We start from the raw sequence: 27,690 nt of genomic DNA on the forward strand, positions 1-27,690 counted from the left end.
GGATTTGTCTAAGTGATGAGCACAAATGAGAGTGAAACCCAAGTCTTAGATTTGTTGGCTGTCATGGTTATTGCGATTATATTTAGAGGCTTCAAGCAGCACCAGTTTTATGTAAAGACTCATTATGGAAATGCCAATAAAACGTCAGTTAAGTTTCCACCTGGATATCTTCTCTATGAAGACTAACGAGATTCTCTATTAAACTCACCTAAATGTATTCTATTACAAGGCAGTAATAGTTACCGTTTTTTAGACTTTTCTAACGTTTTCATTAATACGAGAATATGCAAATTTCTATTTTGTTGTTATTTAATCATATGGCGAGGGAAGAACTAAAGATTAAGAAACAAACGTATCGTTTGTCTTAGCCAGAATAAAAAAAACAATAGATTTTCAAGCCACAATAAAACGATATCAATTTATGGTCATCATTCTTTGCATTTTTCATCTAGAAATATGTTCAATGTCTTGCAAGATTATTTTCTCATGCTTTTTCCATTTTTCCATTTCTAAATAATTTCAATTTTAATATTGTCATCGATTGTAACCGTTATTTAAAAGTAAATCGCCATAAAACGCTGTGCCATTTTAAAAGAATTTCTACGCTGTTCTGTTTATATTTTTGTGTGGAGATTTGCCTCTTGTTTAGCTGATGCATATATGAAAAAGCATCAAGCTGTGAGCGAAAAAGACGAACTAATTTTCTAAAGTCTTCATTTATTCGCGCTAATGTTAGAATTTTCTATTTCTATTCAGATGTTTTTAACTCTAGAGAATAGAACTAAAAATTGGATCGGGATTCAAAAACGAATAAAATAAGAAGCTGTTAAGGTTAGCTAATAAGAACTCTGATTGTTGAATGATGTCACTTCGTTAAGGTTAAGAATGGAGCATCTCAAACAGTCGGTTGGTAAAACGTACAACTAAGATCAGGTTGCATAAAAATAGTGATAGGAATAAATCATCATGAAAATTACAAAAATATCTTCTATGATAATCTGTAGAAACGTATTGTTAAATCTAAGAAACGTAAAGTATTCTTATGAATAATAAATCGTGAAAATTTACTTTTTGTGATAATTAAATTGATTGACTTACCGAGGGTGGCTCGGTGAGAAGGGAAAGACACTCATAGCTGTGAACGGCCCGGCATGAAGAAAATAGGATGTCTATTCCTTATAGCTTAAATAGACATTCCAGTCTCGTTTCAATCTCGCTGAAGCTATAAAAAGAGTTTCAATCTCGCTGAAACTATAAAAAGAGTCACCTTTGTAGGCTTGTTGTTGTTGTAGTTTGTTCTTGTCGTTGTTAGAGATCTATCAGACCGGTACGACAACTGTTAACAGCCCGTTATATTTACAAGAATACGTTTGCTTGTAAGCAACGAGGTAATTTTTCGTTGCTAGCTAAACGTCTTTTCTCCCCCCCCCCACTCGTCGGTAGGAAATATCGCCACTTTCTCTACATATAATAAAATAGGAACAATTATTCCATAGTGAAAAAACAAATTGGCAAACTCTCTCTCTCTCTCACGCACACACACACACACACATACACACACACACATATATATATTCATCATCCTAAGTCATTATATTATGTAGGTTTTGTCCTTATTTACTATCACATTCAATCATTATAATCAAATATTTTATTAGTTCCTAGAAGAATCATGATCCAAGCTTCGTCTAAATTAACGATGGTAGCACAACTTTTTCTCCCTAATTATTTACTACTTCGACTCTCTTAATCGTAACCGGGAAGTTCTCTAGATTCGCCCGTGTTTAGTTCTTAGACAGATGTATTCTATATTAGCTTTTTTGTTTTCATTTCGTAAAACAATGAAAGAGGCAAAGTCGCCTAATTCCATTGCGTTTCTCAGACTAAAGGAATATCAGTTTAGAGTGTTTTTCTAAACAGGATTGCGTCGATCAAACCGTAATACGACACCGATTATCAAAATCTTCTTCTTCTTCTTCTTCTTCTTCTTCTTCTTCTTCTTCTTCTTTGTCTTCTTCTTTCTTCTTATTCTTATTCTTCTCCTCCTTGTTTGTTTTTTCTCTGTCCCTTCGTCTTTTTTGTCGTCTTTTTTCTCTTCGCCGTAATATTCTCTCACTACTCAGATTCAGTCATTCTTCATCGCACCTTCGTAAACTGTGACTTTCTATTATGTTTTATTCCTTTCTTTCTTCTTATTTTACTTCTTTCTTTTTCTTCTTCTTATTTCCTACGGGATGATTAATGGACACACTATTGATTAAATAAATGTTTTTTACAAGTATTACTTTAGACTAAGGCGTTTAAATGCTTCAATATCCATCTCGAATTTTCCGAAACGTACATGGTTAATATTATATATGCAAGGTTTTCGGATTGCTGCCATAGCTTGTGCAGATTAAGGCAGCCAGTACCCTCCAAACTTCTTATTACAGCAATAAGTCAACGTTCCCGCCAGAGACTGCCAGTGCCATCAATTGACAGTAACTAGCTATAAATATTACTAGCCCTTAGATACCGCAGATAACAGTCATAACTCCCACCTGATGACCGTACCCGCCACTGTATGACCGTGAGAGCCATTAACCACCAGCGCCAACTATGATAGTCATTGTTCCGATAGCTACCATGGCCAGACGATGTAAAATTATGGAAGACAGATGCTTTTATTTTTGGTCACTGCAATCAGTGCCCAGAATTTTCTTGAGCTGAGAATGGCTAGCATTAGCAACCACCGCTATCTGTCTGTGTAATATTTTATTTAGCCTTTTATCTATCGTCAGTAATTTACATGACTCACTTATGATAAATCACTGTATATATAATCCAAAGTTATTTAAAAAAAAAATGGGGGGGTCACCGTAGTGATTCTGGCTTTGTATCATATTTCCATCAGGCAAGCGGGCATGCGGGTAATGCTCGTTTAATATATTTTTTAGTTTATTTTTACAATTATTTGACTCCAAGTAAGGTACAGTGCAACTTGGACGTAAGGGGCTCCTATTTGGGACTACGTTTACAGAGATACTATGTAGGGAGTTGAGCAACGAGATTACTGTTAACATTGCGCTTGAACTTTTGCATGTCAATGCAGTCAAGAAAGCAGGGACCCATAATTAAATTCAAAATTCTGACAAATTCGAGGAAAAAAACGTTATGTTGAGAGAGTATAAATACTTTGTGTTTATCACATTCCATTAAAATATTTATAAAACAGGCAGGGGGATATAATATTTCTTTGATGGGATAAAGTTTGATATTTGATGGATAATGATGGACCTATTAGGCTAAAGGCCTTTTTATGGACCTTGTTAAACATCGAGAAGCAAGTGGCAGATGCATCAGTAAGAATGTAGCCAAAGTATGCATTGGCGAATGGTGTCTTTGTAATTATATCGGGCACTTGTAATTTTCTAGGGTGGTAGAGAACTATGAAGAGCATTCAAGAAGTTTCTAAGCATTTAAAATTATTGTAGACTCTTGAAAATTTAGTATGTTATGGCTATATATCTGAGGTGAATATTATTGTATATTGAGATGTATATTGTTATTGCTATATATCTGAAATATATATTATGAGATTACACTTTTTATGCTTTTAGGTCCAAATGAACAGCTACAGCAGGAATTGGAATACACCCTACTAAAGCCTGTGTGTTAGAGCTGGTAAATTTCAAAAATGCAATCTGGACGCGAAGCCACTTTAGAAGATATGCGATAAAATTCTGTTTTAAACTTTGAAAAATTACACAGACACGTGTGGAATGCTTCAGATTTCTATTGGACCATCTTACACGAATTGAATATCATTTATTGGATGGCCTAAGAGATTTAACGAAGTCAGTGAGTTTGTGAGGAATGGTGAGAGGTGTGGGAGAAATAAAGAAATGAGAACACTAGAGTTGTTTAGTCTAATAAATAATTTCATGGATAATGACCGCTGTGTGCCTATAGAGACAATAAGTGCACAGTTTGATGCCAGTGTGGTAACCGCATGCACAATTATTCGCGAGGAACTGAAGATGCGGAAGATTTGTGCTATGCTTGTCTGTATACTGTTCAGAAGTGATCAGAAAGAAGGACGTTGTAATGAGCAGGGAGATGGTCTCGCAATTTTTGATACTCTGGTGACCTGTGATTGAAGCTGGATCTACTGCTATGAGCCAGAGAACAGGAGACATAGTTTCCAATTAAAGGATACTGGCCTTCCCATATCAGGCAGAAGAAATCCACCAAGAAATTTTTGATGATTCGTTTTTTTTTTTTTTTTTTTTTTTTACAGTATTGTGTTCCCACTGGACAGACAGTCAACAAAGATTACTATGTTAAGATTTTAAGGGAATTCAGAAAAGGATTCCTTCGGAAGATGCCAACGCTCTTCAAATCGGGTTAGACGCACTTCTACGAAGACAATGCATCTACAACATCCTTGTCACAGACTTTATGACCAAGATGGTATCAAGAAAGTTCCTTACCCTCTCTATAGTCAAGACCTTGTTCCTTGTGACTTTTGGTTATTTACTAAGCTCAAGAAAAACATTATAAGCTGTCATTATGAGACAACTTAGGAGATGAAAGAGATTGTGACGAAGGTCACTGATATGCTTACACAAAGGGACTCTCATGGGGGCGTTCCGGAAGTTGTTGGGACGATACGAGTAGATTACTTCGAAACAGACTAGAGTTTCATGTGCGTACTATCAATAAATGTGCTGATAAGAAAAAAGTGTTGAAAGTTATTGTAGGGGTTATCGTATTTACACTCGAGAGGATCATATATCTCAAAGCCACTATTTGCCAATCCGTAGATTATTGTTGCCATAATTCAGTGTATGTAGCCTGAGGAATCACTGTATATTTCTGGTTTTGTATAATAATATAGAAAAGTGTCGACTTCCGAAGTTTTCCTTTTATCTTCAAATGATGTAAGCCCTACTTGAGAAAGTCTACTTGACAGATAAAAGGAGGAAGTACTTGTGTACACCTGGAAGCTCTCTGCATGCTTTGCGTACTCATACATGCCTCCGGATAGAATCGCCACGCCCTCTATTGGTCACTTTGTAACTAAACAACTAAATTGCCCTCTATTGGTCACCTTGTAACTAAACAACTTCTACTAGGGCTGTTCTCTGCAAGAATAAAGCATACCCCAACGTTACCATATAAAAATGTGACGATGGTGTGTATAATTCACCGTTCCCTTCGGTGAGATATGATGATGTTGAAGTGTATAGCATTACAAACAACCTACTTGACGCACTGTTCGAATAGTGTCACATTCATAGCAAAGCGTTCACTACTTATGTTGACTACCTTTCACGTAGTCCGCCCAGATATTTAATTATAGTATCAGAGAAATCACAGCGAGTAAAACGGAATTAATCGAGTAAAAATGTTTAAATTTACTTATTTATACACATTTCATGATTCTTGTCATCCACGTGATCTTAGCTAAATAGAGACCACATATTACACGTTGTTACTCGCTCAAAAATCTGGATAAACTTGTCTAAAATGCCCCATCACACCTGTTTTGATAGCGTTTCATGCAGCCAGAAATAAAGCGATACTTATTTCATTTTATTTTACTTTCAATGGAATGGACTTTTTTTTACAAAGGCATAACCACTTATCAAGGCCCAGAGACCACTCGAGGATAAGGGTTAAGAGTGTACAGTAGTCAATTGGACAATATAGTAATCGTTAGAAATTCGGTAAATTTGCTAACTTAAGTGGAACGGCTCATCAAGAACTTGTTTACGTTGGACTTGAACACAACCATATTGTAGTCAGCTGGAAATCAGGAAAACGGAAGCCAATTCCACTGGCGTGCAGTTCTAAGCTTGTAAATGTAAACACCCCACAAGTAGCGCATGCACGTAGTTTACATCATATGAAGCTGTTTCATTACTGTTATCATAAACGTTCTTTATTTTATTCCATTTTCGCCCCAAACAAGGCGCAGTGCCACTTTTATTTAGGGAGCTACCAGTAAAGATCCCTAGATGTAAGAAGGCGTTCTACTCTAATAGTTTCTTATCCAGAACTGCTAGACTCTGGAACTCACTTCCGGGTTACTGTTGTCCCAATTGTACTGATATGCAGAAGTTCAAGTATAATGTGTACATACATTTTCCTTCTCAATTTCGTACATAGTATCCCTGCAACTTATGGCCTAAATTGAGCAGCAAGACGCCTGTACACATTACACTTGAGCTTCTGCATGTCAGTACAGTTGGAAAAGCAGGGACCCAGAAAGAAATTCCAGAGTCTAGCAATTCTGTGTAAGAAACTATTAGAGTAGAAGGCCATCTTACATCATGGGATCTTTACTGTGTAGGGGTGGGATTTTGCTGATTGTCTGTTTTTTTTGTTACGTTGAGCGAGTACAAGGACTTGTAGTTCCAAACGAACGCATGATGCAAATAAAAATAGAACTATCTGAGATTAATATTTAAATAAATTATGAACATGAAGCCATAGTGAACGACCCTCCCCCGCAAAAAACTCCCGAATCGATTTAAATTTCGTGATGGAAAAGGATCGCCGGAATGAGAGAAAGAAAGAAGAGACAAATATTTAGTTCGATCTATTTTTCCTTCGATTTTTTCTTAATCCGAGTAAAAACAGACTAAGAAAGTTTTAAGTCACAATAATCATCGATATAATACTCTTACTTAGTTCAGATATTACACTTGGAACAAAAGCTAAATACAATTTTCCAAAGCCAAACTGCTGCAAAACCAGACAAAAATCGCAACATTTCGCTTTAAAAAAGCCAATATGTCAATTCAAGACAAGAATATGAGAGTGATTTCCCTTTGATGTAACCTCGTTTTCGAATATCATTACAATAATATACTAGCAGTGCCCGCTAACTGGCGTTGTCGGGTAGAAGCGTACCCCCGCCTCGAAAAAACAAAATTAAAGCAGGGTTGTTGTTGTTGTTGTTTCTACTGCTTCTGCGCAACACACCCCAATATTTCACGGTAAGAACGGGTGTAAGTTTTGACGGACTAAATTTGTTGTGTTTTCTATAAAGAAAAACAGGAAAATCTTTAACGGACCCCCCCCCCCAAACGAACGAAAATGTGGTTCCTTATTTTTGTGTTGCTACGTAGTATTTAATGCTTGTTATTTGATTAAATCTGCAGTATAAGTAACCGGTGTTTTCGTAAGTAACGCGTTGACATGTATGGTATCACAGTCCAAAAAAAAAAAAAAATAAAAAATAAAAGAAAATGGTATGTTTTGTGTCGTCTCATATGTTCCTATCCGATTCCATGTTTTGCTTTCTCTCTTTCTCTTTCTCTCTCTTTCTCTCTCTTTCTCTCTCTATCCCGGTTCGTTACCGCGTGTTCGACTCTCTCTCTCACTCTCTCTCTCTCCATATATATATATATATATATATATATATATATATATATATATATATATATATGTATGGCTCGTTACCCCGCTCGACTCTCTCTCTCTCTATCTCTATCTCTCTCTCTCTCTCTCTCTCTATATATATATATATATATATATATAATCTGTCTATTTGTCAACCTATCTATCTATCTATCTATCTATCTATCTATTTGTCTGTCTATATATTGCTCAATTTGAATGTAAACAAAACAGATATAAATCTCGCTCTGTCGCTGTCTCTGTCTCTGTCTCTTTCCCTCTATCTCTCTCTCTCTTTCTCTCTTTCTCTGTTTCGGTAAACACATTTAGAGAAAGAGAGAAAGAGATAGGAAGAGAAAGAGAGAGAGAGGGAGAGAGAGAAACAGAGAGAGAAGCGGAAAGAATCAATAAACTCTGAGCGTCTAAATAATCGGTTTATTTAATGTAGAACGCTGGCATCGTGTATCTGTAGAGTGATGTGGTTCTCGATTGATTCACTGTGTCCAGCTGTGTCGGATATATACTCGAAAGTCAACACAATGATAAGAGTATTCTCTTGTAATAGTTTTAACAATAACCTGCGGTGTTTACTGGGTTTAGTGGTACGACGTCAGTAATAGAGAAAAATCGGGACTACTTCCTCTATAGGTTAATGCGATAGTGCTGCTGTAGCTCCTCGGACATAATCTAGGATTTTATTTGAACATCTGGATGTGTTAGAAAAATCTTTATAAAGTTAAATAAGATAGAGACTAATTAGCTAGACGTAATAAATTTGTATGTGGCATATGTTGTTGCAAACCTACGGTATTTTAATCCAGAGGGGAATTTTTGCAATCAAATTATCATATAAAAGAAAAGATGATTATTGTTTTTATGGTGTGAGAAAGGAAATTATAGTAATTTGGACATGCAGCGGTTTTTGCCTGAAGAACGAAACATTAAACAGCAAAAAATTATGTAAAAAGGAACCATTTGAAAAAAGAAACAGAGGAAAAAGAAGAGCACTATCTAATAAGAGATGCTGGACTGAAGGAGTAAATAAAAGATTGTTTCTTACATTGTGATTCCATTATTTGCTTTAGATTATGTAGCACAATATTACTTTCTGATTATTGCTTTTTTATTTATTAATTTATCTCATTTGGGTCAGTTTTATATTTAAAAAACAATACACATAATCTTCATAGAAATACTAAACTCACATTCTGCTTGTTATTGGTTTTTCTGTCTGACTAAATAATTTTTTGCGCCATCCAGAAAACATCAGCTTTATCAAACATTTTTGTTAATTAAATATATTTCTCATTCTATTCAATTTCCATGAGTCCTGCTTGTTCTCATAATTCTTTGCTGTATTTTTTTTATCAATGTCTTAATTACTTATTTCGTGTAAACTTTTTATTTTAATTTTCGAATTAATTTTCCACGTCATGTCTTCAATTTTTAGCATGTTATTTAAAATTCAATTCAACGTTTTCTTGTATACATATCTCAGTCATCTTGAAAAAGTTTTCCGCTGTTCTGGCCATCATTCGGTTGTCGTCATCAATCTAAGATTCCTCTATTGGTCAGCTGAGCCCATATATAGTGGAATGTGTCAGACTGTGAACAAAATAGATGACATATTTTCCCTGTCGTGTAAGTAAAAACATAAGAATGTCATTTATAAAAATACACCAGGAGAAAGATGTTACTCATTGACGAGCCTGATGATACGAGAGTGTAATGACTGCATCTATCGTTACTTTGTTGCTATGGCGAATATTAATATGTTACGCTGTTTGATGGGGGATACTTGCCCATAAAATGGGCAGTGCAAAGCAAAAAACAAATTATAACAGTATGTGCTGACTTCGTTTTTTTTACTAGCTAGAGACCCGACGTTTCTCAGTCGGACAATACGCTTAAACATATTTTAAGTCATGCACATTGCGTATGTATTATTATAGAATATATTCTCTATTGAATATTATATATTACAAGGAATAATTTGCCCAATGGACAAATTCGCAAAAAAAAAAAAAAAATAATAATGATAATGTCGTTCATCAAATTCCGTCTGTGTTTGTTTACAATATCATGTCAGCTGATATTTGGGCTGACGATTTAAAAATATACTGTGTCAATTGCTTTATTGCAGATTAGTAAAATATCAATATTTCACTATATATAGGTCATAAAAAAATTAAAATTGTATCATTAAATGACTGCTTTATGCTTAGTTATTTCCCAAAATTTTATTCAAATTCATGCGATATTTACGAAGTTATGACATTTCATTCTTTATCAAGAAATTTACACTGTTCATCGCTTCATTGCAGGGTTCTTTTAATGTTATTTTGCAGTGACAATTCAATGTCTAATCATAGACACTTTATTTTTTTATTATTATATTCTGCTATCAAAGAATAATAAACAAAAGCACACACTACTAAGGAGGTTGTCCTATCAGCAGGTGCAAAGTACTGGGGTTGCTGTATTGCCATTTGGTGAATGGATTCTGGACCATGCAGTAGTTTCTGGCGAGGCTTCTCGATGCTATATTAGTGGGTAATTGTTACGGCTTTACCTTATCATGTGCTATAAAAAATTCTTCGTTTCTTTTTCTTTCTTAGTTTCCCTCTCTGTCCTGCTCTAAGCAAGTCGGTCGACCTAGTCCACAAATCCCAAAACTCCATCAGTAGAAGTTTCAAGAAAAAATACACGATTAAACCCGGATCTCAAACTTCCAACATAGACCCCCACTACCATGTCTCCTTCTCCAACATCAGTGGTCTACGTTCTAACATTTCAAGGGTTGAAACAGTAGACTAAACCAGACCTTTAATTTCTAAGCGAAACTGGCATTGAACAGACTATTTCCCTAAATGAGTTCGTAATTAAAGGATACTCTAACTTAACTTCCAAATCTGACCCCCAAGATTGCCATGGGTATGGAATATGTGCCTATATTAAAGATGGCTTTTCATGTGGTATGGACATCTCCAGAAAAGATTCTAACTTACGCTATATGTGCTTCCGGGTTGCACTTGCTCACACTACAGCGTTTATATTTACTCTCTATCGCCCCCACAACAGCGGAGTTACTATCTTTAAAAGTATATCTGAGAAAATTGACCACATCCTATCTGCTTATCCTTCAGTTAACATTCACGTATGTGGAGACTTCAATGTTCACAATGTGAAATGGTTGACCCACCTGCACAAGACCGATGATGAGGGGAGGTTCTGTAATGATTTCTCCATTGCTTGTGACCTCACTCAGATTGTTCACGAACCCACCCGTGTGCTCAACACTGACGGCCAATATGCGAGTATTCTAGACCTTTTTTCTCACAATTTGTCCTGAACTATGAGCAGTTTCCGTTCTGTATCGACTTGGATCTCCCGACCACTCTGTTGTATCAATTAAGATAAAATTAAAAAATCCTTAAACGTATATCTCCATCGTACAGTATATCGATACACTATGACTGACTGGGATAGCTTCCGTAAATTTTATCAGATTTATCTCTACGTTCCATGTTTAAAAAGGATGGGTCCTCTATAGTAACAGACCTGACAGAATGGTTAATCGTAGGTATAGACCGTTTGATACCCTCGAAAAGGTTCCAGCAAAAACCTAACAGCCAGCCATGGTTCTCTCCAGAATGTGCTGCTGCCATTGCGCACAGAAATCACTTTTCCCATTGCTTCCAACGTAATAGATGTACTGAGACTAAAGCCGCTTTCAGAACTGCCAGCAACCACTGTAAAAAAGTAATAAAGAACGCAAGAGAGTTGTGTGCTCAGTCCGTCAATTCCAAAGTAGCCGAGCAGCGGCTTAGTTCCCACCAGTTTTGGCAAATAGCAAACAGAATCCTGAACAGAAGCGTGTGCTCTATCCCAACTATCATCAATGGACCTGAGGTAATTTCGTCAACATCAGACAAAGCCAAACTCTTTTCCAAGAACTTTGCAGCTAATTCTATCCTTTGTGACCAAGGCCACCAACCCCCAATATTTCCTACTGTACCAGAAAATACTCTATATGATATACAAATATATGTATGTGATGTTGTCAAGCTAATCAAAAACCTTTATTCCAGTTAAGCAACCGGCCCTGACGGTATTCCAATCATAGTACTAAAAAAACTTCAACCAGAACTAGCGCTCATACTTACAAAACTGTTTAAATGTTGTCTTAAAGAGAATTGCTTCCCATCACCCTGGAAAATCTCATCAGTATGCCCTGTATTAAAGAACTGAAGTGATCGCTCATCTCCGTCTCAGTACAGGCCAATAAGTCTCCTGTGCGTCACGAGTAAGTTGCTGGAATCTGTGTTAAATAGAGAAGTAATCAACTATCTCAGCAAAAAGAACCTTTTTAGTGGCGCACACTATGGTTTCCGTTCTGCTAGATTTACAGCAGATGTGCTTACAGTTATATATCATAGGATTAGCGAATCTCTTGACGGAGGCAATTGCTCTTGACATATTGAAGATCTTTGATTGGGTATGGCATAAAGGTTTACTTCACAAGATCTCCAGCTATGGTATTGCTGGAAATGTCTTCTCAATTATTAAATCATTTCTTTCTGATAGGTTCATAAGAGTAGTAGTTGATGGGCAAAAATTAGAAGCTAACAGTATTAATGCTGAAGTCCCTCAGAGGTCCATCCTGGGCCTCTCTTTCTGATCTACTTTAATGATCTTCCAAATCACATCCTTACATCATTCGTAGACATTTATTCTGATGACACTACCATCTATGGTAGCACATCTAAGATCGTAAACAACCAAGTTCTCTCCTATTCTCTCTCCTCTGATCTTGAGCACGTGATACAATAGGGAAAGGAGTGGCTGGTTACTTTTAATGCATCTAAAACCAAGCTTTTATCTTTACATCATCAACGCTCTGATCCCCATCTGGGATCAATTGAAATGAATGGCTCTCGTCTTGGAGAGGACTCATGTTTTGACAAGCTTCTGGGTTTGACTTTTACTCCTGATCTGAAATGGAGCACGTACATCAAATCTGTTGGCAAGGACGCCGGAAAAATGGTGGGACCCTTATATTGATCTAGTAGATATCTCACTGCTGATGCAATTCTCTATCTAAAGCCAGGTACATTTAACATTTGTACAGGGGCTGCTAGAAAGGACTTGTCCTGTCTCGATAGAGTTCAAAATAGACTTCATAGCCTCGTAAGAGATTCCTTTTCTCTTCCCTGCATCCTCTATCTCACAGAAGAGATGTTGCGAGTTTGTCTCTGCTTTATCCATATTTTCACAGCAAGTGCTTGACTGAGTTTCAATCTATGGTCCCCCATCGCTACATTTTCACAAGAAACACTCGCCTAGCTGAAAACGCTATTAATATTTCCCCCACTCTTTATCTGTGCCTAAACCTTAATATAGATTCCATGAACAAATCTTCTTTCTTAGAATTGCACGCCTGTGGAATTGTCTTCTGTTTTCCTGCTTTCCAGCTTAATACAACCTGATTGTCTTTAAGTCAGATGTAAACAAGGTTGATTAGCCGTTCCACTTAAGTTAACAAATTTACCGAATTTCCAATACTAACGATTACTATATTGTCCAATTGATTACTGTACACTCTTAACCCTTATCATCGAGTGGTCTCCGAGCCTTAATAAAAAAAGGTTTTAAGCCTCAAGTAAACGAATTATTTATCGACATATCCACCATTTTTTAAAAACAAAACAATCTTTGGTCCACCGAAAATATCAATTGTTTGATCTGAAAAGGAGTTCTAGCTCTGCCAACATCAATTATTTTCGTCCACAGGTCATTCTTTGAAGTAAATTGCTCTCCTCCCTCATAAACTCCTCTTTCCAATATTGACCGGCGATATTCAATGTTTAAGGCCTGGAGAACACGGTGGCCAGGACATGAGCGTTTCTTTGAACACATAGATTAAACGAAGGCTGCAGTCGCCCTAGCAGAATGGTGCATTGCCATGCATAAAAATCATCTTAAAGCGACGTTACAATGGAAGGTCATCTAGCTATAGCGAGAAATAATTTCCAGAAAGGCCGTGTACGAATTACTGGTAAGCTTTACCCCTCTCTGGCATCTGGAATGGTTCAACCAACTTATCCTCAATGATTCCCGCTAAAAACATGATGCATCCACCTCTTGTTAGCGATGAACTCCGTAAAGTGGTTGGAGTTCCGTTCGGATTCAAACTTTGGCCCATCGATCCGGACCGCCAAGCGTAACACGTGCCTAATCCATGAATAGAACACGTTAGAAATGCATTTTCATGAAATTCTGTGTCCGAACTATTCGTTTTTTTCCTATATTGTTTGCTCAATGAAGGCCTTCCAAGAGGTTTGAGGTCCATTGACATCTCATTAAACACATTGCATCAGGCCTGACTGGATCTTGGAGCGATTCAAAAATAGAAGCACCAGTACTGTTTGGGTTTAGATTGACTTCCCTACGAATTTTCTCCTGGTGCTCTTATCATTTCTGGATGTGGTGTTATGCTTATCCACGAACGAAGCCAAGGTTCTATGATCCCTTTCCAGCGTCGTGGCTAAATCTTAGACAGACAATTATTCTGTGTGTTCAGAAACGATTATTTGCTTTTCGATAACCTTTAATCGCGCACTTTTATAAGAGATCTGCAATACAGCGATAAACAGTATAACTTCTTTAATAAAAATAAAATGCGATAACTTCGTGAATATCGCATGAATTTCAATAAGATTTTGGGAAATAACTTAGCCTAAAACACTCTTTTGATGATACAATTGTACTTTTTTGCGACGTATATTTAGTGAAATATTGGTATTTTACTAATATGCAATAAAGCGATTGGCACGGTTTAGTCTTTCTTCTTTTATAGATAAAAAATATATAGGGGTATATTTTATATTACACTGACTAAGGTATTGAATTTTTTCGATTTTCGATACGTTTCGGACGAATTTCTGTACAAAATATATGTAAGAACACTGTCAGAAATATAGATTTCCTTTGTGTAAAATTTCAAAATATAAGCTCAGCCGTTTCGGAACTCATGAGGAAGGAACTCACACACATACACAAAGTGTTTTTTTTATAATAGTAGAGATTAAACTGTATATGAAGACAGATTACAAAGTTGTTTAAAGGATGAGACTGTAACCATCTAAATAAGGTATTGCCCAATCTGGATATTGGATTATTGTACCTATTTACTATGCCTCCCCACAGGACAGAGTTAGACACCAGGGTCGTTTTTTAACGTGGAGAAAAGGTACAAAAATTAAAATTGTCTCAGTCGTGAAGGATTTCTCCTCCACCGAAAGAGAACAAGAAATAGAAGTGCAGCATCTGCCGGAACAGATGGTATTTATTTGCTCCCCCACCGAGCAAATTAGGCACAAGGCCGATTTTTAATGTGAGGAGTAAAGGGAGGGGGAAGGGAAAAAGGGGACCAGCTCCTGAGAGGTGGGAAATGGGAGCTGGTTAATGGTCAGGCATGTGGGGTTGCCCCCACATCTGGTCTTTGCTAGTCATAGCTAGTCATAGCTTGCAGTATCTGTCGGAACAGATGGTATTTATTTGCTCCCCCACCGAGCAAATAAGGTACAAGGCCAATTTTTAATGTGAGGAGTGAAGGGAGGGGGAAGGGAAAAGGGGACCAGCTCCCGAGAGGTGGGAAATGGGAGCTGGTTAAAGGTCAGGCATGTGGGGTTTTCCCCACATCTGGTCTTTGCTAGTCATAGCTAGTCATAGCTTGCAGCATCTGCCGGAACAGATGGTATTTATTTGCTCCCCCACCGAGCAAATCAGGCACAAGGCCGATTTTTAATGTGAGGAGTGAAGGGAGGGGGAAGGGAAAAAGGGGACCAGCTCCCGAGAGGTGGGAAATGGGAGCTGGTTAAAGGTCAGGCATGTGGGGTTGCCCCCACATCTGGTCTTTGCTAGTCATAGCTGGTCTTTGCTAGTCATAGCTTGCAATATCTGCCGGAACAGATGGTATTTATTTGCTCCCCCACTGAGCAAATTAGGCACAAGGCCGTTTTTAATGTGAGGTAAAAACCAGCTCCCCTAAAAGTAGGCAAAAAGGGGGCACTCTGGTTACCAAAAATAATAATTGTCCCAGTATAGAGGGTTTCCCCTCCATTGACTGGTACAAATTATCTTAAGTGCAGCATCTGTCGGAACAGATGGTATTTATTTGCTCCCCCACCGAGCAAATTAGGCACAAGGCCGATTTTTAAAGTGAGGAGTGAAGGGCAAATGGGGACCAACTCCCCGGGGCGTAGGGGAGCTGGATAGTGACAATTGGTATGAAGGGTTGCCCCTACATTGACCAAGGTCTTATATGTGGGGTCGCCCCCACATATGGTCTTTGCTTGCAGTATCTGTCGGAACAGATGGTATTTATTTGCTCCCCCACTGAGCAAATTAGGCACAAGGCCGTTTTTAATGTGAGGTAAAAACCAGCTCCCCTAAAAGGGGTCACTCTGGTTACCAAAAATAATAATTGTCCCAGTATAGAGGGTTTCCCCTCCATTGACTGGTACAAATTATCTTAAGTGCAGTATCTGTCGGAACAGATGGTATTTATTTGCTCCCCCACTGAGCAAATTAGGCACAAGGCCGTTTTTAATGTGAGGTAAAAACCAGCTCCCCTAAAAGGGGTCACTCTGGTTACCAAAAATAATAATTGACCCAGTATAGAGGGTTTCCCCTCCATTGACTGGTACAAATTATCTTAAGTGCAGTATCTGCCGGAACAGATGGTATTTATTTGCTCCCCCACCGAGCAAATTAGGCACAAGGCCGATTTTTAATGTGAGGAGTGAAGGGGAAATGGGGACCAACTCCCCGGGGAGTAGGGGAGCTGGATAGTGACAATTGGTATGAAGGGTTGCCCCTACATTGACCAAGGTCTTATATGTGGGGTTGCCCCCACATATGGTATTTGCTTGCAGCATCTGCCGGAACAGATGGTATTTATTTGCTCCTCCACCGAGCAAATTAGGCACAAGGCCGATTTTTAATGTGAGGAGTGAAGGGAAGGGGAAGGGGAAAAGGGGACCAGCTCCCGAGAGGTGGGAAATGGGAGCTGGTTAAAGGTCAGGCATGTGGGGTCGCCCCCACATCTGGTCTTTGCTAGTCATAGCTAGTCATAGCTTGCAGTATCTGCCGGAACAGATGGTATTTATTTGCTCCCCCACTGAGCAAATTAGGCACAAGGCCGTTTTTAATGTGAGGTAAAAACCAGCTCCCCTAAAAGGGGTCACTCTGGTTACCAAAAATAATAATTGTCCCAGTATAGAGGGTTTCCCCTCCATTGACTGGTACAAATTATCTTAAGTGCAGTATCTGCCGGAACAGATACTACACTTTGATCTTGTAGCCTATTTAGATCACGAATGTTGAGCAATCTAGTTTTCTAAACTAATCAATAAATGATACCTGAAGAGGGCACTGCACCATTGCTGTTGTCTTTTTACATATTTTTTTTATTAGCAACTGACATCGGCACATTTGTTATGACTTGGTTAAAAAGGTCCGCTAAATTCAATATAGTATTGAATTTAATTTGTATCTATTCCACGCCTTATTGCACATCTCAATCTAATGTCTATAATCCCTTCGAAGTTTGGAGATAACTTTTGCTTGAACAGTATGAACTTATGTTTCTGATTGATAATTTGCATTATTTGAATTCCCATCCTGAATATTCTTAAAATCTTTCGGTCGATGCAACCTCCAATCTTTTTCATGTATATCTTGTCGAGAATCTTTCTGTCGAACTCAATAATTTGCATGAAAGTTTGAATGGAATCCTTTGTTACACAATCATAGGTGACGTTTTAAAGGAACCCTCCAAACTTAAAAGAATTACTTTTTCTTCACTTTGTAAAATCGAGAAGATGTTATTGTTTTAGTGTGGTGTGACGACACTACACTTCGAAATGTCAGTTCCGCACCAGGAAGACCATGGTTTATAAAAGTTATCTGTGGTGCCAAAGTAATCTAGATCTCAAAATTCATCGAATTGAACTAAAGTAAAAAAAAAAAAAACTTGGTTGACATCAGAATCTGTAAATCTAATGACAATAAGTCTTTTTTTTTTTTGATGATATGTGTTCGTGTTTTTCTTTCTATATATCCCCTCGCTATCTATCAATATATCTCTTGTTTTATCTCTCTTTCTCGTTTTTTGTTTCAATTTCGACTCCACTCGCGGCAGTTGTTCAGCTCTGTCGACTTTCGAGTTATTATATTTCTTCATAAACTGAAAAATAAAAATTAATGCGGTTTGTCGCCCCTTTCATACAAGCGTTTTATTTAAGTTGATGGTTCCAGCCGAGATAAATAATTATCTGGTGAGAATTAATGACGCCAAAACTCCAAACTGAAGACCTGTCAACCCAACCGGATATAACTCGGTCATTGAAAGTAATGTAACTAGCATTCCTCCCTCCAGGGAGCTAGTATTGCTGTTCCAGGATGTAACGGTCCTTCCAAAAGCAACCCCTCTGCGTTAATACGTAAAGTTACACTCTACCTGAAAGCAATAGTATTACAGTGGATCCTATCCTCCTAATAGTATTTCAAGCTCTCCCGACATATAAGGGCATACACCTACGGGGGTAGCATGCTCCTGTTAGACATGGCTGTGTAATTCGTAATTTTATTTTTAGTGTCGCTCGCAATGAATATTAAACCTTCAACCCCTAGTAGAGTGTAACTTAAAACGGGACTTTTACTTAGTACTTTATCTGTTATGCCACATAGTGAGAATAACAGTCATTATTCTCACAACATATGAGGACATTAGTGTGAATAACGCAAGTAATGCGAATTAAATTCTTCTTTTTTCATACGGTTATTTTTAATAAATTGTTTTCAGTGCATTTATTAATCAAACAATTTAAAAAAATATCTCTTTCAATTTAATCACTAGTGGATGATATACGTTTTACGTTTGAAAATTAAAAAAAAGAACGGAATGTTGTTGTTCTTTATATTCTCGTTTTTGCCTGAATACAAAACAACAATAATATATCCCCTGCAACCTCTTTCCTACAGAAGAGACGTCACAAGCCTTCTCTACTCTATCGCTGTTTTCATGGCAAGTGCTCGACTGAACTCCAATCTATGGCGTCCCTTGCTAAATTTTAACAAAAAAAAAAACACTCGACTTGCTACACCCACTATATATGCTTTCCCCTCTCTATCTGTGCCTTAATCTGAACGCCGATTCCATGAACATTTCTAAAAAACTGCTCGCTTTGAAACACTGCTCCACTGGCATGCTTCCTGTTTGAATGCAACATGGAATTTTTCAAATCTAATGTAAATAAATTCATGTTAAGCCGTCCTCATAACTAATCAAATTCTGCCCAATTTACACCATAAATGATTACTACCCCATCACCTTACAGTCATTAACCATTATCCTCGAGTGGCCTTCGGACGGTGATAAGTCGTGACGCCCAAGTAAAAAAATGATGTTAGAGACTTTGTTGGATATTCCACAGTAAAAATAACTGAAAATTAACCTTTATATTCAATTTATCAATCTTGAAAGCCAGTTTATCCGGTCAGGAGTTTAGCTAAATATATTCCCCGTTACATTCTAATGTTTATCTATTACGTTAACCTGAATGATAGAGAGTCGTCTAGGGTTATATACGCACCCACTACAAAAACCCCAACTTTCTAACCATACTTCAACTATTTCAAACATACGCCTTTCTTAAAACGAAAGAAATAAGGACCTTTCATTTCACCATATGATAAAAACAATAAAGTTTATTTCGTTATAATGAGTTTGAGTGATTCTCCAATCTTAGATATCAAGGCGGCATTCGCCACATATGGATATGATCAAAGTAAAAAAGAAACTTCAGACTTACCATTATATAGAATGTTGGGCAGGATATAAGCAGCGAGAGTATCCATAGAATCGTCAAAATCTTTTTTGTCGTACCAACTGTACATAAAGATCTCGATTGCATTGGGTGGACAATAACGATGTATCTGCGAGAGAGTAAAAAAAAATTGACACATAAGAAATCTTATATAAACAAACCAAATATAAAAATACACAATTATCAACCTCTTTCTTTTTGCGTCTAACACACACACACACACACACACACACACACATAAGAGACGTAGCGAGCCTGTCGTTGTTTTATCGTTATTTCCATGGCAAGTGCTCACCTGAGCTCCATTCTCTGGTCCCCCCTCGCCAATCTTTTTCAAAAAACACCCGACTAGCTGAAACCACCGTCAATAATTTTCCCCACTCCTTATCCGTGCCTAAATCAAAACGTAGATTCCATGAACAAAGCTTCCTTCTTAGAACTGCACGCCTGTGGAACGCTGTTCCGCTTGCCTGTTTTCCTCCCGATTTCAACCTGGATGTCTTCAAGTCCAACACAAACAAATTCCTGATGAACCGCCCCTCCCCCTAAGTAATGACACCTTACCAATTCTCCAATACTATTGCTACACTAAAAAAACAAAAAGCTGAATGTGTGTGTGTGTGTGTGTGTGTGTCTGGTCACGAATAGACTCTTATATGTTTGACTATTTAAAAAAAACTGATTGCATATAATGATAGGAGATGTATTGAGACAGAGGAATGGATATGCTTGATCTGGCAGAACGGTGGTTCATTAAAATTGTGGGGTCCGCGTTCGCGCCTGGTCCACAAAGTATGGAAATAAAAAATTAAAAAAAAATGTTTACAAGTGTTTTTGATATAGATGTACATAAGAATAATTTGATAAGTATATTTTAACTTAAATAGGGATGGTATAATAAAATTGTGGGGTCTGCGTTCGCGCCTGGTCTCCATGGAATGGAAATAGCACAAACTTTAATAAAGACTTTTTATATCTATCTGCGTAAGTATACTTTGATAATTATGTTTCAGTTTGAAGAAATATGGTATAATAAAATTATGCCGTGTTCATTCGGACCTGACCTCCTTAGAATGGAAATATGTCACAAAATTTAACAAGAATATTGTGATAAGTGTTTAACAAAATTTAACAGAATATTGTGATAAGTGTTTCAGTGTGAACAGGTATAGTATAATAAATTATGAGGTTTATCTATTTTATTTTTACTTTCATAGTATTTTGCTTCAGTTTTGATACCCCCTAAATTCGAAACTATCTCTTTATAACCCTTCCTTTTCATAACCTATCATACTTTCATAAATCAAAGTCCATTTTCTGTAGGCTGTTTTTGAACCCCGTCAATGACAGGTACTTTTGCTAGTATATATATATATATATATATATATATATATATATATATATATATATAGAGAGAGAGAGAGAGAGAGAGAGAGAGAGAGAAATGAAAATGAACGACCCCAAATTATTTAAATGGTCAACATTTCGTCTTTATTTCAAGACTTCTTCCAGACAATTCATTTGAAAATAGATTAGTTGTATTTGTAATATAAAAATGAATGCATTTTTTTTCGAAGGAAAAAATAGCCGTTAGTATTTCGAGTATGTATAGTATTCAAGTATTGAAATGAGTGAACTTTTTTATAACGATATGTAGCTTATATTCTTAAAATATATGATGATGTATATGTTCTTTTTTATTGAATATTATCATTAGAATTCAAAATGTTGATGTGTATATGAAATTATATTTGTTAAGTTCTCGTTTTCTTATATAAGTTCACTGGTGTCTTTCTAATTACTTATTCTAGAAGTCTTTGTCGAAATTTATTAAAAAGGATTTAATAAGTTTAAAGTAAAAACAATGATCATGTTGAAATGAATAGGAGAATAATACATTCAGCGAACTGCTATTTTTGTATCTCTTTTATGTTCATTAAATTTTTCTTTAAATCTCGTTGAGTTACCAACATCTGCGTGATGACAATTAGATATGAGTTTGCTTGGAATTTTTTTTGTTTTTAATGTTTGCTTTACATTTGATATGTAATTTGTATTATTGAAATTCCTTGTTTATTTTGAGTGTTGCAAATTATTGTGTTATTAGTGTGAGTAGGTAACAGAGTGTCTGGTTATAAGAGAGGTGTCTGGTGTATATGATTTTTGTTTATTGTTTCTGGAAAAATGCATTTAATAATAAACATTAAAAACAACAAAACATTTCAAAACAAACCAATATTTAATCAATGGTATATATGCTGTCCTATCCAACAATCAATAAATCTATTAAATCGATATACAGATTGTATTTATATAAACATTATTACGCTACACAAATGCAATTACTGAAAATTCTAGCATTTGTATGAATCTTACTGCGAAGGATAATTTTCCCTAATATTTTTATGAGAAGTGACACCATAAAAAGGAGTAACCATATGTGCCATAGAATTTACTTTTCTACATAGTCACTACCATTCTTAATACATTTTTGACAAGAATTCAATGACGCATCTCTGCTTCTGAGGAACGTCTATGACAGAAGGCAATTTACTTAGAATCTTACACCGTCAATATCTGCAACGAAGAAATTAAACTTTCAGGTCATAGATGCATCAATTCAGTCATTATAACAATGTAATTTGCAATCTCCTTTGCATCTATTCGAGCGAAACAAAATAAGAGGCATTACTTTTATATATATATATATATATATATATATATATATATATATATATATATATATATATATATATATATATACAAAAATGTACCTGCATATGTGCGTGCCTATATATACATAACTATATGTGTATAATTATGAATATTTATTAATTTGTTGTACTTTTTAAAAGATTTCACCAGCATTCGCAGTATCAAATGTAAATACCTATTTTTATACTCTTTGCACAATCTATATTAATAAAACAGTAGATGTATGTATGTCTTTGGTTAAATATTTAACAAGTAAACTCTTAAACTACTGGTAAAATAGCACTGAAATTAGCATGAAAATAGTAATTATTCACCAAGGATGGTTTATAATGATATAAATCTTGTTTTGGATTAGTGAATAACACGTACCGACATATATCGGCAAGCTGAAATGCGAAACATTCATTTCAACTGGTCGACATGTTTTTACTTCATTCGGCGCATGGTCACATAAATGTATTTCTTCGTGTTAATATTTAAATTTATTGTGTTCTTCTCAATAACAACATCGGTAGAGAACGCGACTGGCACGCTAAATATTTTGGTTTCGATTCCAGCTATAAATAAAGCTCAAGGACAAAGCGTCGAAGTTGTTGGACTTAATCTTCAGACACGTTGCTTTTCTCATGTTCAGTTGTATGTTGGTTGCATTGAAAGTCTTGAAAAATTCTACATTTACATACCTGCTGGAGGTCACACCCAACATGTTCTTTATGTGAACGTTTTTCAAGAGTAATGCTACATATAGATTTACCAGTATTCAGAATTTCACTGCAGGATACTAAATTTTAATTATTTCAATAACATTATATATTACTAATGTAATCTTCAGTTTCCAAATAAGCACTATAGATGTAAAATAATAATTGCACTTCTGACATCATGTTTTGAAAGAAGAAAGACAAGAATACAAAAGATTAAACAAGAAAAGAGGATTAGGGCTACTGGCAAGATCTTTATAAAATGAAACACACCTACTGATCCTAACTTATAGTGGATGTTGAAAAAAAAATGCATTATGAATTAATGTTTCGGTTAATCAATAAAATAATTATGTATGAGAACGGAATATTCGAACAATAACCCTTATCCCCGAGTGGCTTCCGGCCTTGATAAGTGGTGACTACCTTGTAAAAAACAAAAATAAAAAACAAATATATCAAATACATCCTGGCAACACCGGGTACTTCAGCTAGTACTAAATAAAACGGACTATAACCAATCCTATAAATGAAAATATATAAGCATACACCTTTATTTTTCTTTTGTATTTTTAACAGAAAATCGATGAAATACCGTGATGTTGCTTATCGAACCGATTTTCATATAATACACATTAATATATATTTGATGTATTCAAAAACTAACGTAAATAATGTTAAGTTAAACAGAAAATAACTGGTCCTTTTAAAAGATCCTATAGTCTATCTTTATGAAAACGAGCAATTTTATTCACAATAGTGAAATAAAGTTTAATTTCATAGCAAATCATTAATAATTAACTGGTAAATGGTGCTAATTGAAATAAAATATACATATGCACTTGCAAAAACAATTGAAAAATTAAATTATATATATATATATATATATATATATATTTGAGAAATTGCATTATATATATATATATGTGTGTGTGTGTGTGTGTGTGTGTGTGTGTGTGTGTAGTCTGAACCGGCAAACGGACATTAAATGAGGACTGATGCAGATGCGAGCGTGAATGGCAATAAAGGCTCTGGAAGTTCCAGGGGCTGGCCTGGTAGGTGTTCAGGTCACCACAACTTGGACCCGGTCATCAGTGGATGTGCTGGACTATAGAAGGTTCATGGTGGTGACTGGACACGTGCTGCTAGTTGCGCTCATGTTTGCGTCTTTTGAACCAGAGATAGATTAAGTTTCTGCCATCATATGCGTATGTATGTATGTATGTATATATCATGTATTGTCAGGTCATGTCATGTGCTACTGGTACCATGTAACCCAGTACTACCTGCCTCATGGTCGGGTCACCGGCGACTAATCTGGTTCCCCAACCAGACTTGTTTTGTGAAGAGGGCGGCTAGTCTCCCTGAAGGAGTAAAAACAAGACCTTCCAAAGGGTGAATGAACTTTTTCTGGGTCAACGGCCAACTAGCACCGTGTATATTTGTGTGTGTGTATATGTGTATTGGGGTGGAGAGGGCTCCCGTAAGCCGTGGTGAAGGCAACCTTTCTAGGAGAAGCAAATCTCTGATTCAAAAAAACCATAGAGCGGAAGACCATTACCAGAATTAAGCTGGTGTGCAGTTTAGCTTGTTGCTGGGTATCTTGTTCTTGCTTGTTGCTTGATCTCAACATTTTGAACCGAGAGAGAGACTTAGCTGTCGTACAAAGCTAAGACTCTGTAACATCATATTTTATAGATACTCCCTCAGGCATTTCGGCTCATGGATTTGAAATGTCTGAGAGAGTGACACTCGTCTGACAAGACGTTGCAATCATCATATATACATATATATATATATACATATATATATATATATTAATTACTCAGTTACTTGCGCAAGATCATATATCTGCTATTTTCCCTCCATTCCAACTTAAACATTTTGCTTTCTAGAATGTATATAAGATATCCTTATTGCTACACGTGGAAGTTGAATTTTGAAATATGTATGTATATATGTAGCAAAACATTATATAAATAAAAGAATTATGTAAAAATACAGTTCAATATTTTATTTAGCGCTATCTTATAAACTCAGTAGTTTCATTCGATTAACGTTTTTAGTACAAACAACGTCATAAACATTATATTTGTGTGTGCATGTTCCAAAAATATTTTACTTTATTAATCCGTCAATTTTTAGCAGAGGAGGACAATCATAGAAATTGCAAGCAACAGGTGTTAAAGACCTGTATTTCTATTCCATCAATAATGTACGGCGTTTTTCATGTGAACGTCGAACTGATGGATTCTGTGGAAGGGTTAAGACTTGATTAGAATCACGTCTCTTGTCAGAGTTTTCCAAAGATGTCAGCTGCATTGCTAATTCCATGATTAATCTTTTCATCGGATTCCGTGACACATATCGTAGGTGGAACAGAACATTTTCCCGCATGCAGGCTTCCAAATGACGACATTTTGTGAGATTAATTGTTAAGGCAAATTTAACGAAGGCAGTGGCAAAAATAGAAGTTAAATATATACCCTCCGATTCGTCAATATATTGCACATTACGATTCTATAACCAGAATCAATTAGGCTGAAGATTTCGCCCTGTAAACATTTTTGTAGTGCCTATTGGCCATACTTTGGCTCCATATGTCTGGCCATCCTGTATTTTTGATAAATGTCAGAGTGCTCAGCGAAGCAAATTTGAAATCGAGCAATCATGTCGGTCATAGGCAAATCAAGCTTAATTGCAGAGTACACTAGCAATGCTTTCTGCGTATTAGTTTTTATCAGATTTATCTTAAAGTATGTTTAAAAAGTAAGAACAAAATCAAGTAGGTTTTCAAGAAAGCAAGCTAAAAAGGCAAGTTTGCCCCACAACACATACAAACGTGGAAGAGCACCCAATCTTTATAAGTATTTGTAAAACTCAATGTCAGAATCTGGCAGCTGAATAAGAAAAATTCAAAATAACTTTCTAAGCGATAAGAAGAATAGGTAACTCATGTAAATAACTAGGAGAACCCGTGTACCGGTGTTTCCCGGGTGAATAATGGCACAAACCAAAACAGATTTGTTAAAGACTCCCCTTCATAATTAATAAAACTATGATTATCTGACGCATTATCGCATGTGAATCACGTAAATACTGATTGTGGTAAAATTGCTAGAAACTTTCTGACCCAAAGAGATATTATTTATTAAAAACTTGGAAGCCGATATAAATAAATGATTTGTCAGGCACTTATTAATTAGAGTATATAATTAAAAAAATAAATAAATGAAAGTTATCGCTGGAATTTTTGTACAAATAAGCACACGATTATCTGCCGTGAGAACAACGTATGCATATCCGGAAGGGGGTTATTTAGACTTGTATAATCGTTTTGTAGTTTCAAATTTTGTTGTAATAGTGAAATGGTGAGTCGGATTTACACGTAAAGATTATGTATAATGGTAGCTCTTATTATGCCCGACAGTGGCTGCTGTGTGGCGATCGCACAGTCTCGGTCACTTTCGGCAATGATCACTGGCGATCATGGGAGTGTGTGGCTTTGGCGGCCGCAGTCATTAGCGGTGGTATTCAGTTGCGGTTGTTGTTAGTGGCGACCTCTGCGTGTCCCTCTTGAGGAAAATGAAATCGTTTTGCTTTAACTGTCAGTCAGATGTAGGTAAGTGAGATGGTAAAGTCTTATTAATTTATGCACAAAAGTAAAAAAAAATTTCTTTAGTTTCCTTTTTATAAAAAATAATTTATGATTTTGTTTATCGTATAAATTTAATAAAACTATTAACATAGTATGATATATGTACAAAATATAAAAATTAGGTGAAAACATATTTTCTATGTTATTAAATTTTATTTTTAAATTATCAATAATAACTAATTGTTATTTTATGAAATAAAGAAAAATCTGCAATGCGTAGAAATCTTAATACTGTAGGTTACAGAAATATAAATTATTGATCCCGATGGCGAATATGGACCGCGGTCTCGTCGGAAATCGCACAAACATCAGTAATTTTTCTAAACGAAGAATATCTTATTTCTGTTATTACAAAATATTTCAATGAAAAATGAATTGAAAAAAAAAATAATATTATTTTTGTTATTAAGAAAACACATTGCATTGACTGGGCTTTTGTCTCTGTATCATAGTGATGGACTCAGGTTTCATCCTGTGTAATCAGTCTTTTGAAAAACTTTGACTCAGCTTCTTGGCACATCTCCAAATTCACCCTCAAGCACTCGACACGTTCTCGCTTCTGGAATGGTCTGAGCAACCTGGGGACCCATCTGGCAGACACCTTATGCATATGCAAATGGTCATGAATGATAGTTTCCACAGACCCTGTACTAATCTTGACATCTTGGGCTATTTGGCGAATAGTAATGCGCCGATCTTCCAAAATGGCAGCCTCAACTTGACAGATGCCTCATCAATGGCAGAAGGAGGGGCGACCAGGTCTGGGAGCTGTTTCCACATACTTCCGGCCATGTTTGATATTCACGATGCCAGCGTTTTACAAGGTCATATGATGGAGCATTATCACCATAATTTTCTTTCATTTCATCAAAAGTCTCCTGTGGTGTGCGTCCTGTCAAATACAAAAACCGGATCACTGCTCGACATTCAACAGGCTCCATTTCACACCTAACTCAGTTCAAACACCTGTAAAACAGAAACCACAATGAGTTCAGAGCTGCACTTTGCCACAACACGCCCCTCGTTCCTCATGACCATAGCGTAATAATTGTTCAATTGTTGGTACAATAACATTTTTACAAGATAATTCATTAAAATAGCAGCAAAGTAAGATTTAGTTGACATTTATTAGAATAGGAAAAAAAACTTGAAAAGAACTAAATATGAAACAGAAAAAAATACCAAAAACATTGATTTCCTTCTACCTATTTGAAAAAGCTTTTCTATTAACTAATGTTCAAGTTGTTTATTTTTGTTAGACTATGATGGTTTCAAAAGATTCTTAGTTGAGCCTCGTTAGTCACTGAGAAAAAAATGGAACAGAGAACAAAGT

The 27,690-nt window shown here is 36.2% G+C and overlaps 1 protein-coding gene across 1 annotated transcript in view; it reads right to left on the minus strand.

Moving 5' to 3' along the window:
• Nucleotides 1-27,690, minus strand: part of LOC145280188 (uncharacterized) — a 152,756-nt gene that overhangs the window by 60,807 nt on the left and 64,259 nt on the right. Inside the window, exon 2 of the mRNA XM_080131951.1 lies at nt 19,269-19,392. Coding sequence (XP_079988077.1) covers nt 19,269-19,370 — 102 coding nt within the window. The 5' untranslated portion in view covers nt 19,371-19,392. The remainder of the gene's footprint in view (nt 1-19,268; nt 19,393-27,690) is intronic.

The sequence above is a fragment of the Euprymna scolopes genome, chromosome 7 (genome assembly GCF_053919585.1).
Source record: "Euprymna scolopes isolate OS-2025 chromosome 7, ASM5391958v1, whole genome shotgun sequence".
NCBI lineage: Eukaryota > Metazoa > Mollusca > Cephalopoda > Sepiida > Sepiolidae > Euprymna > Euprymna scolopes.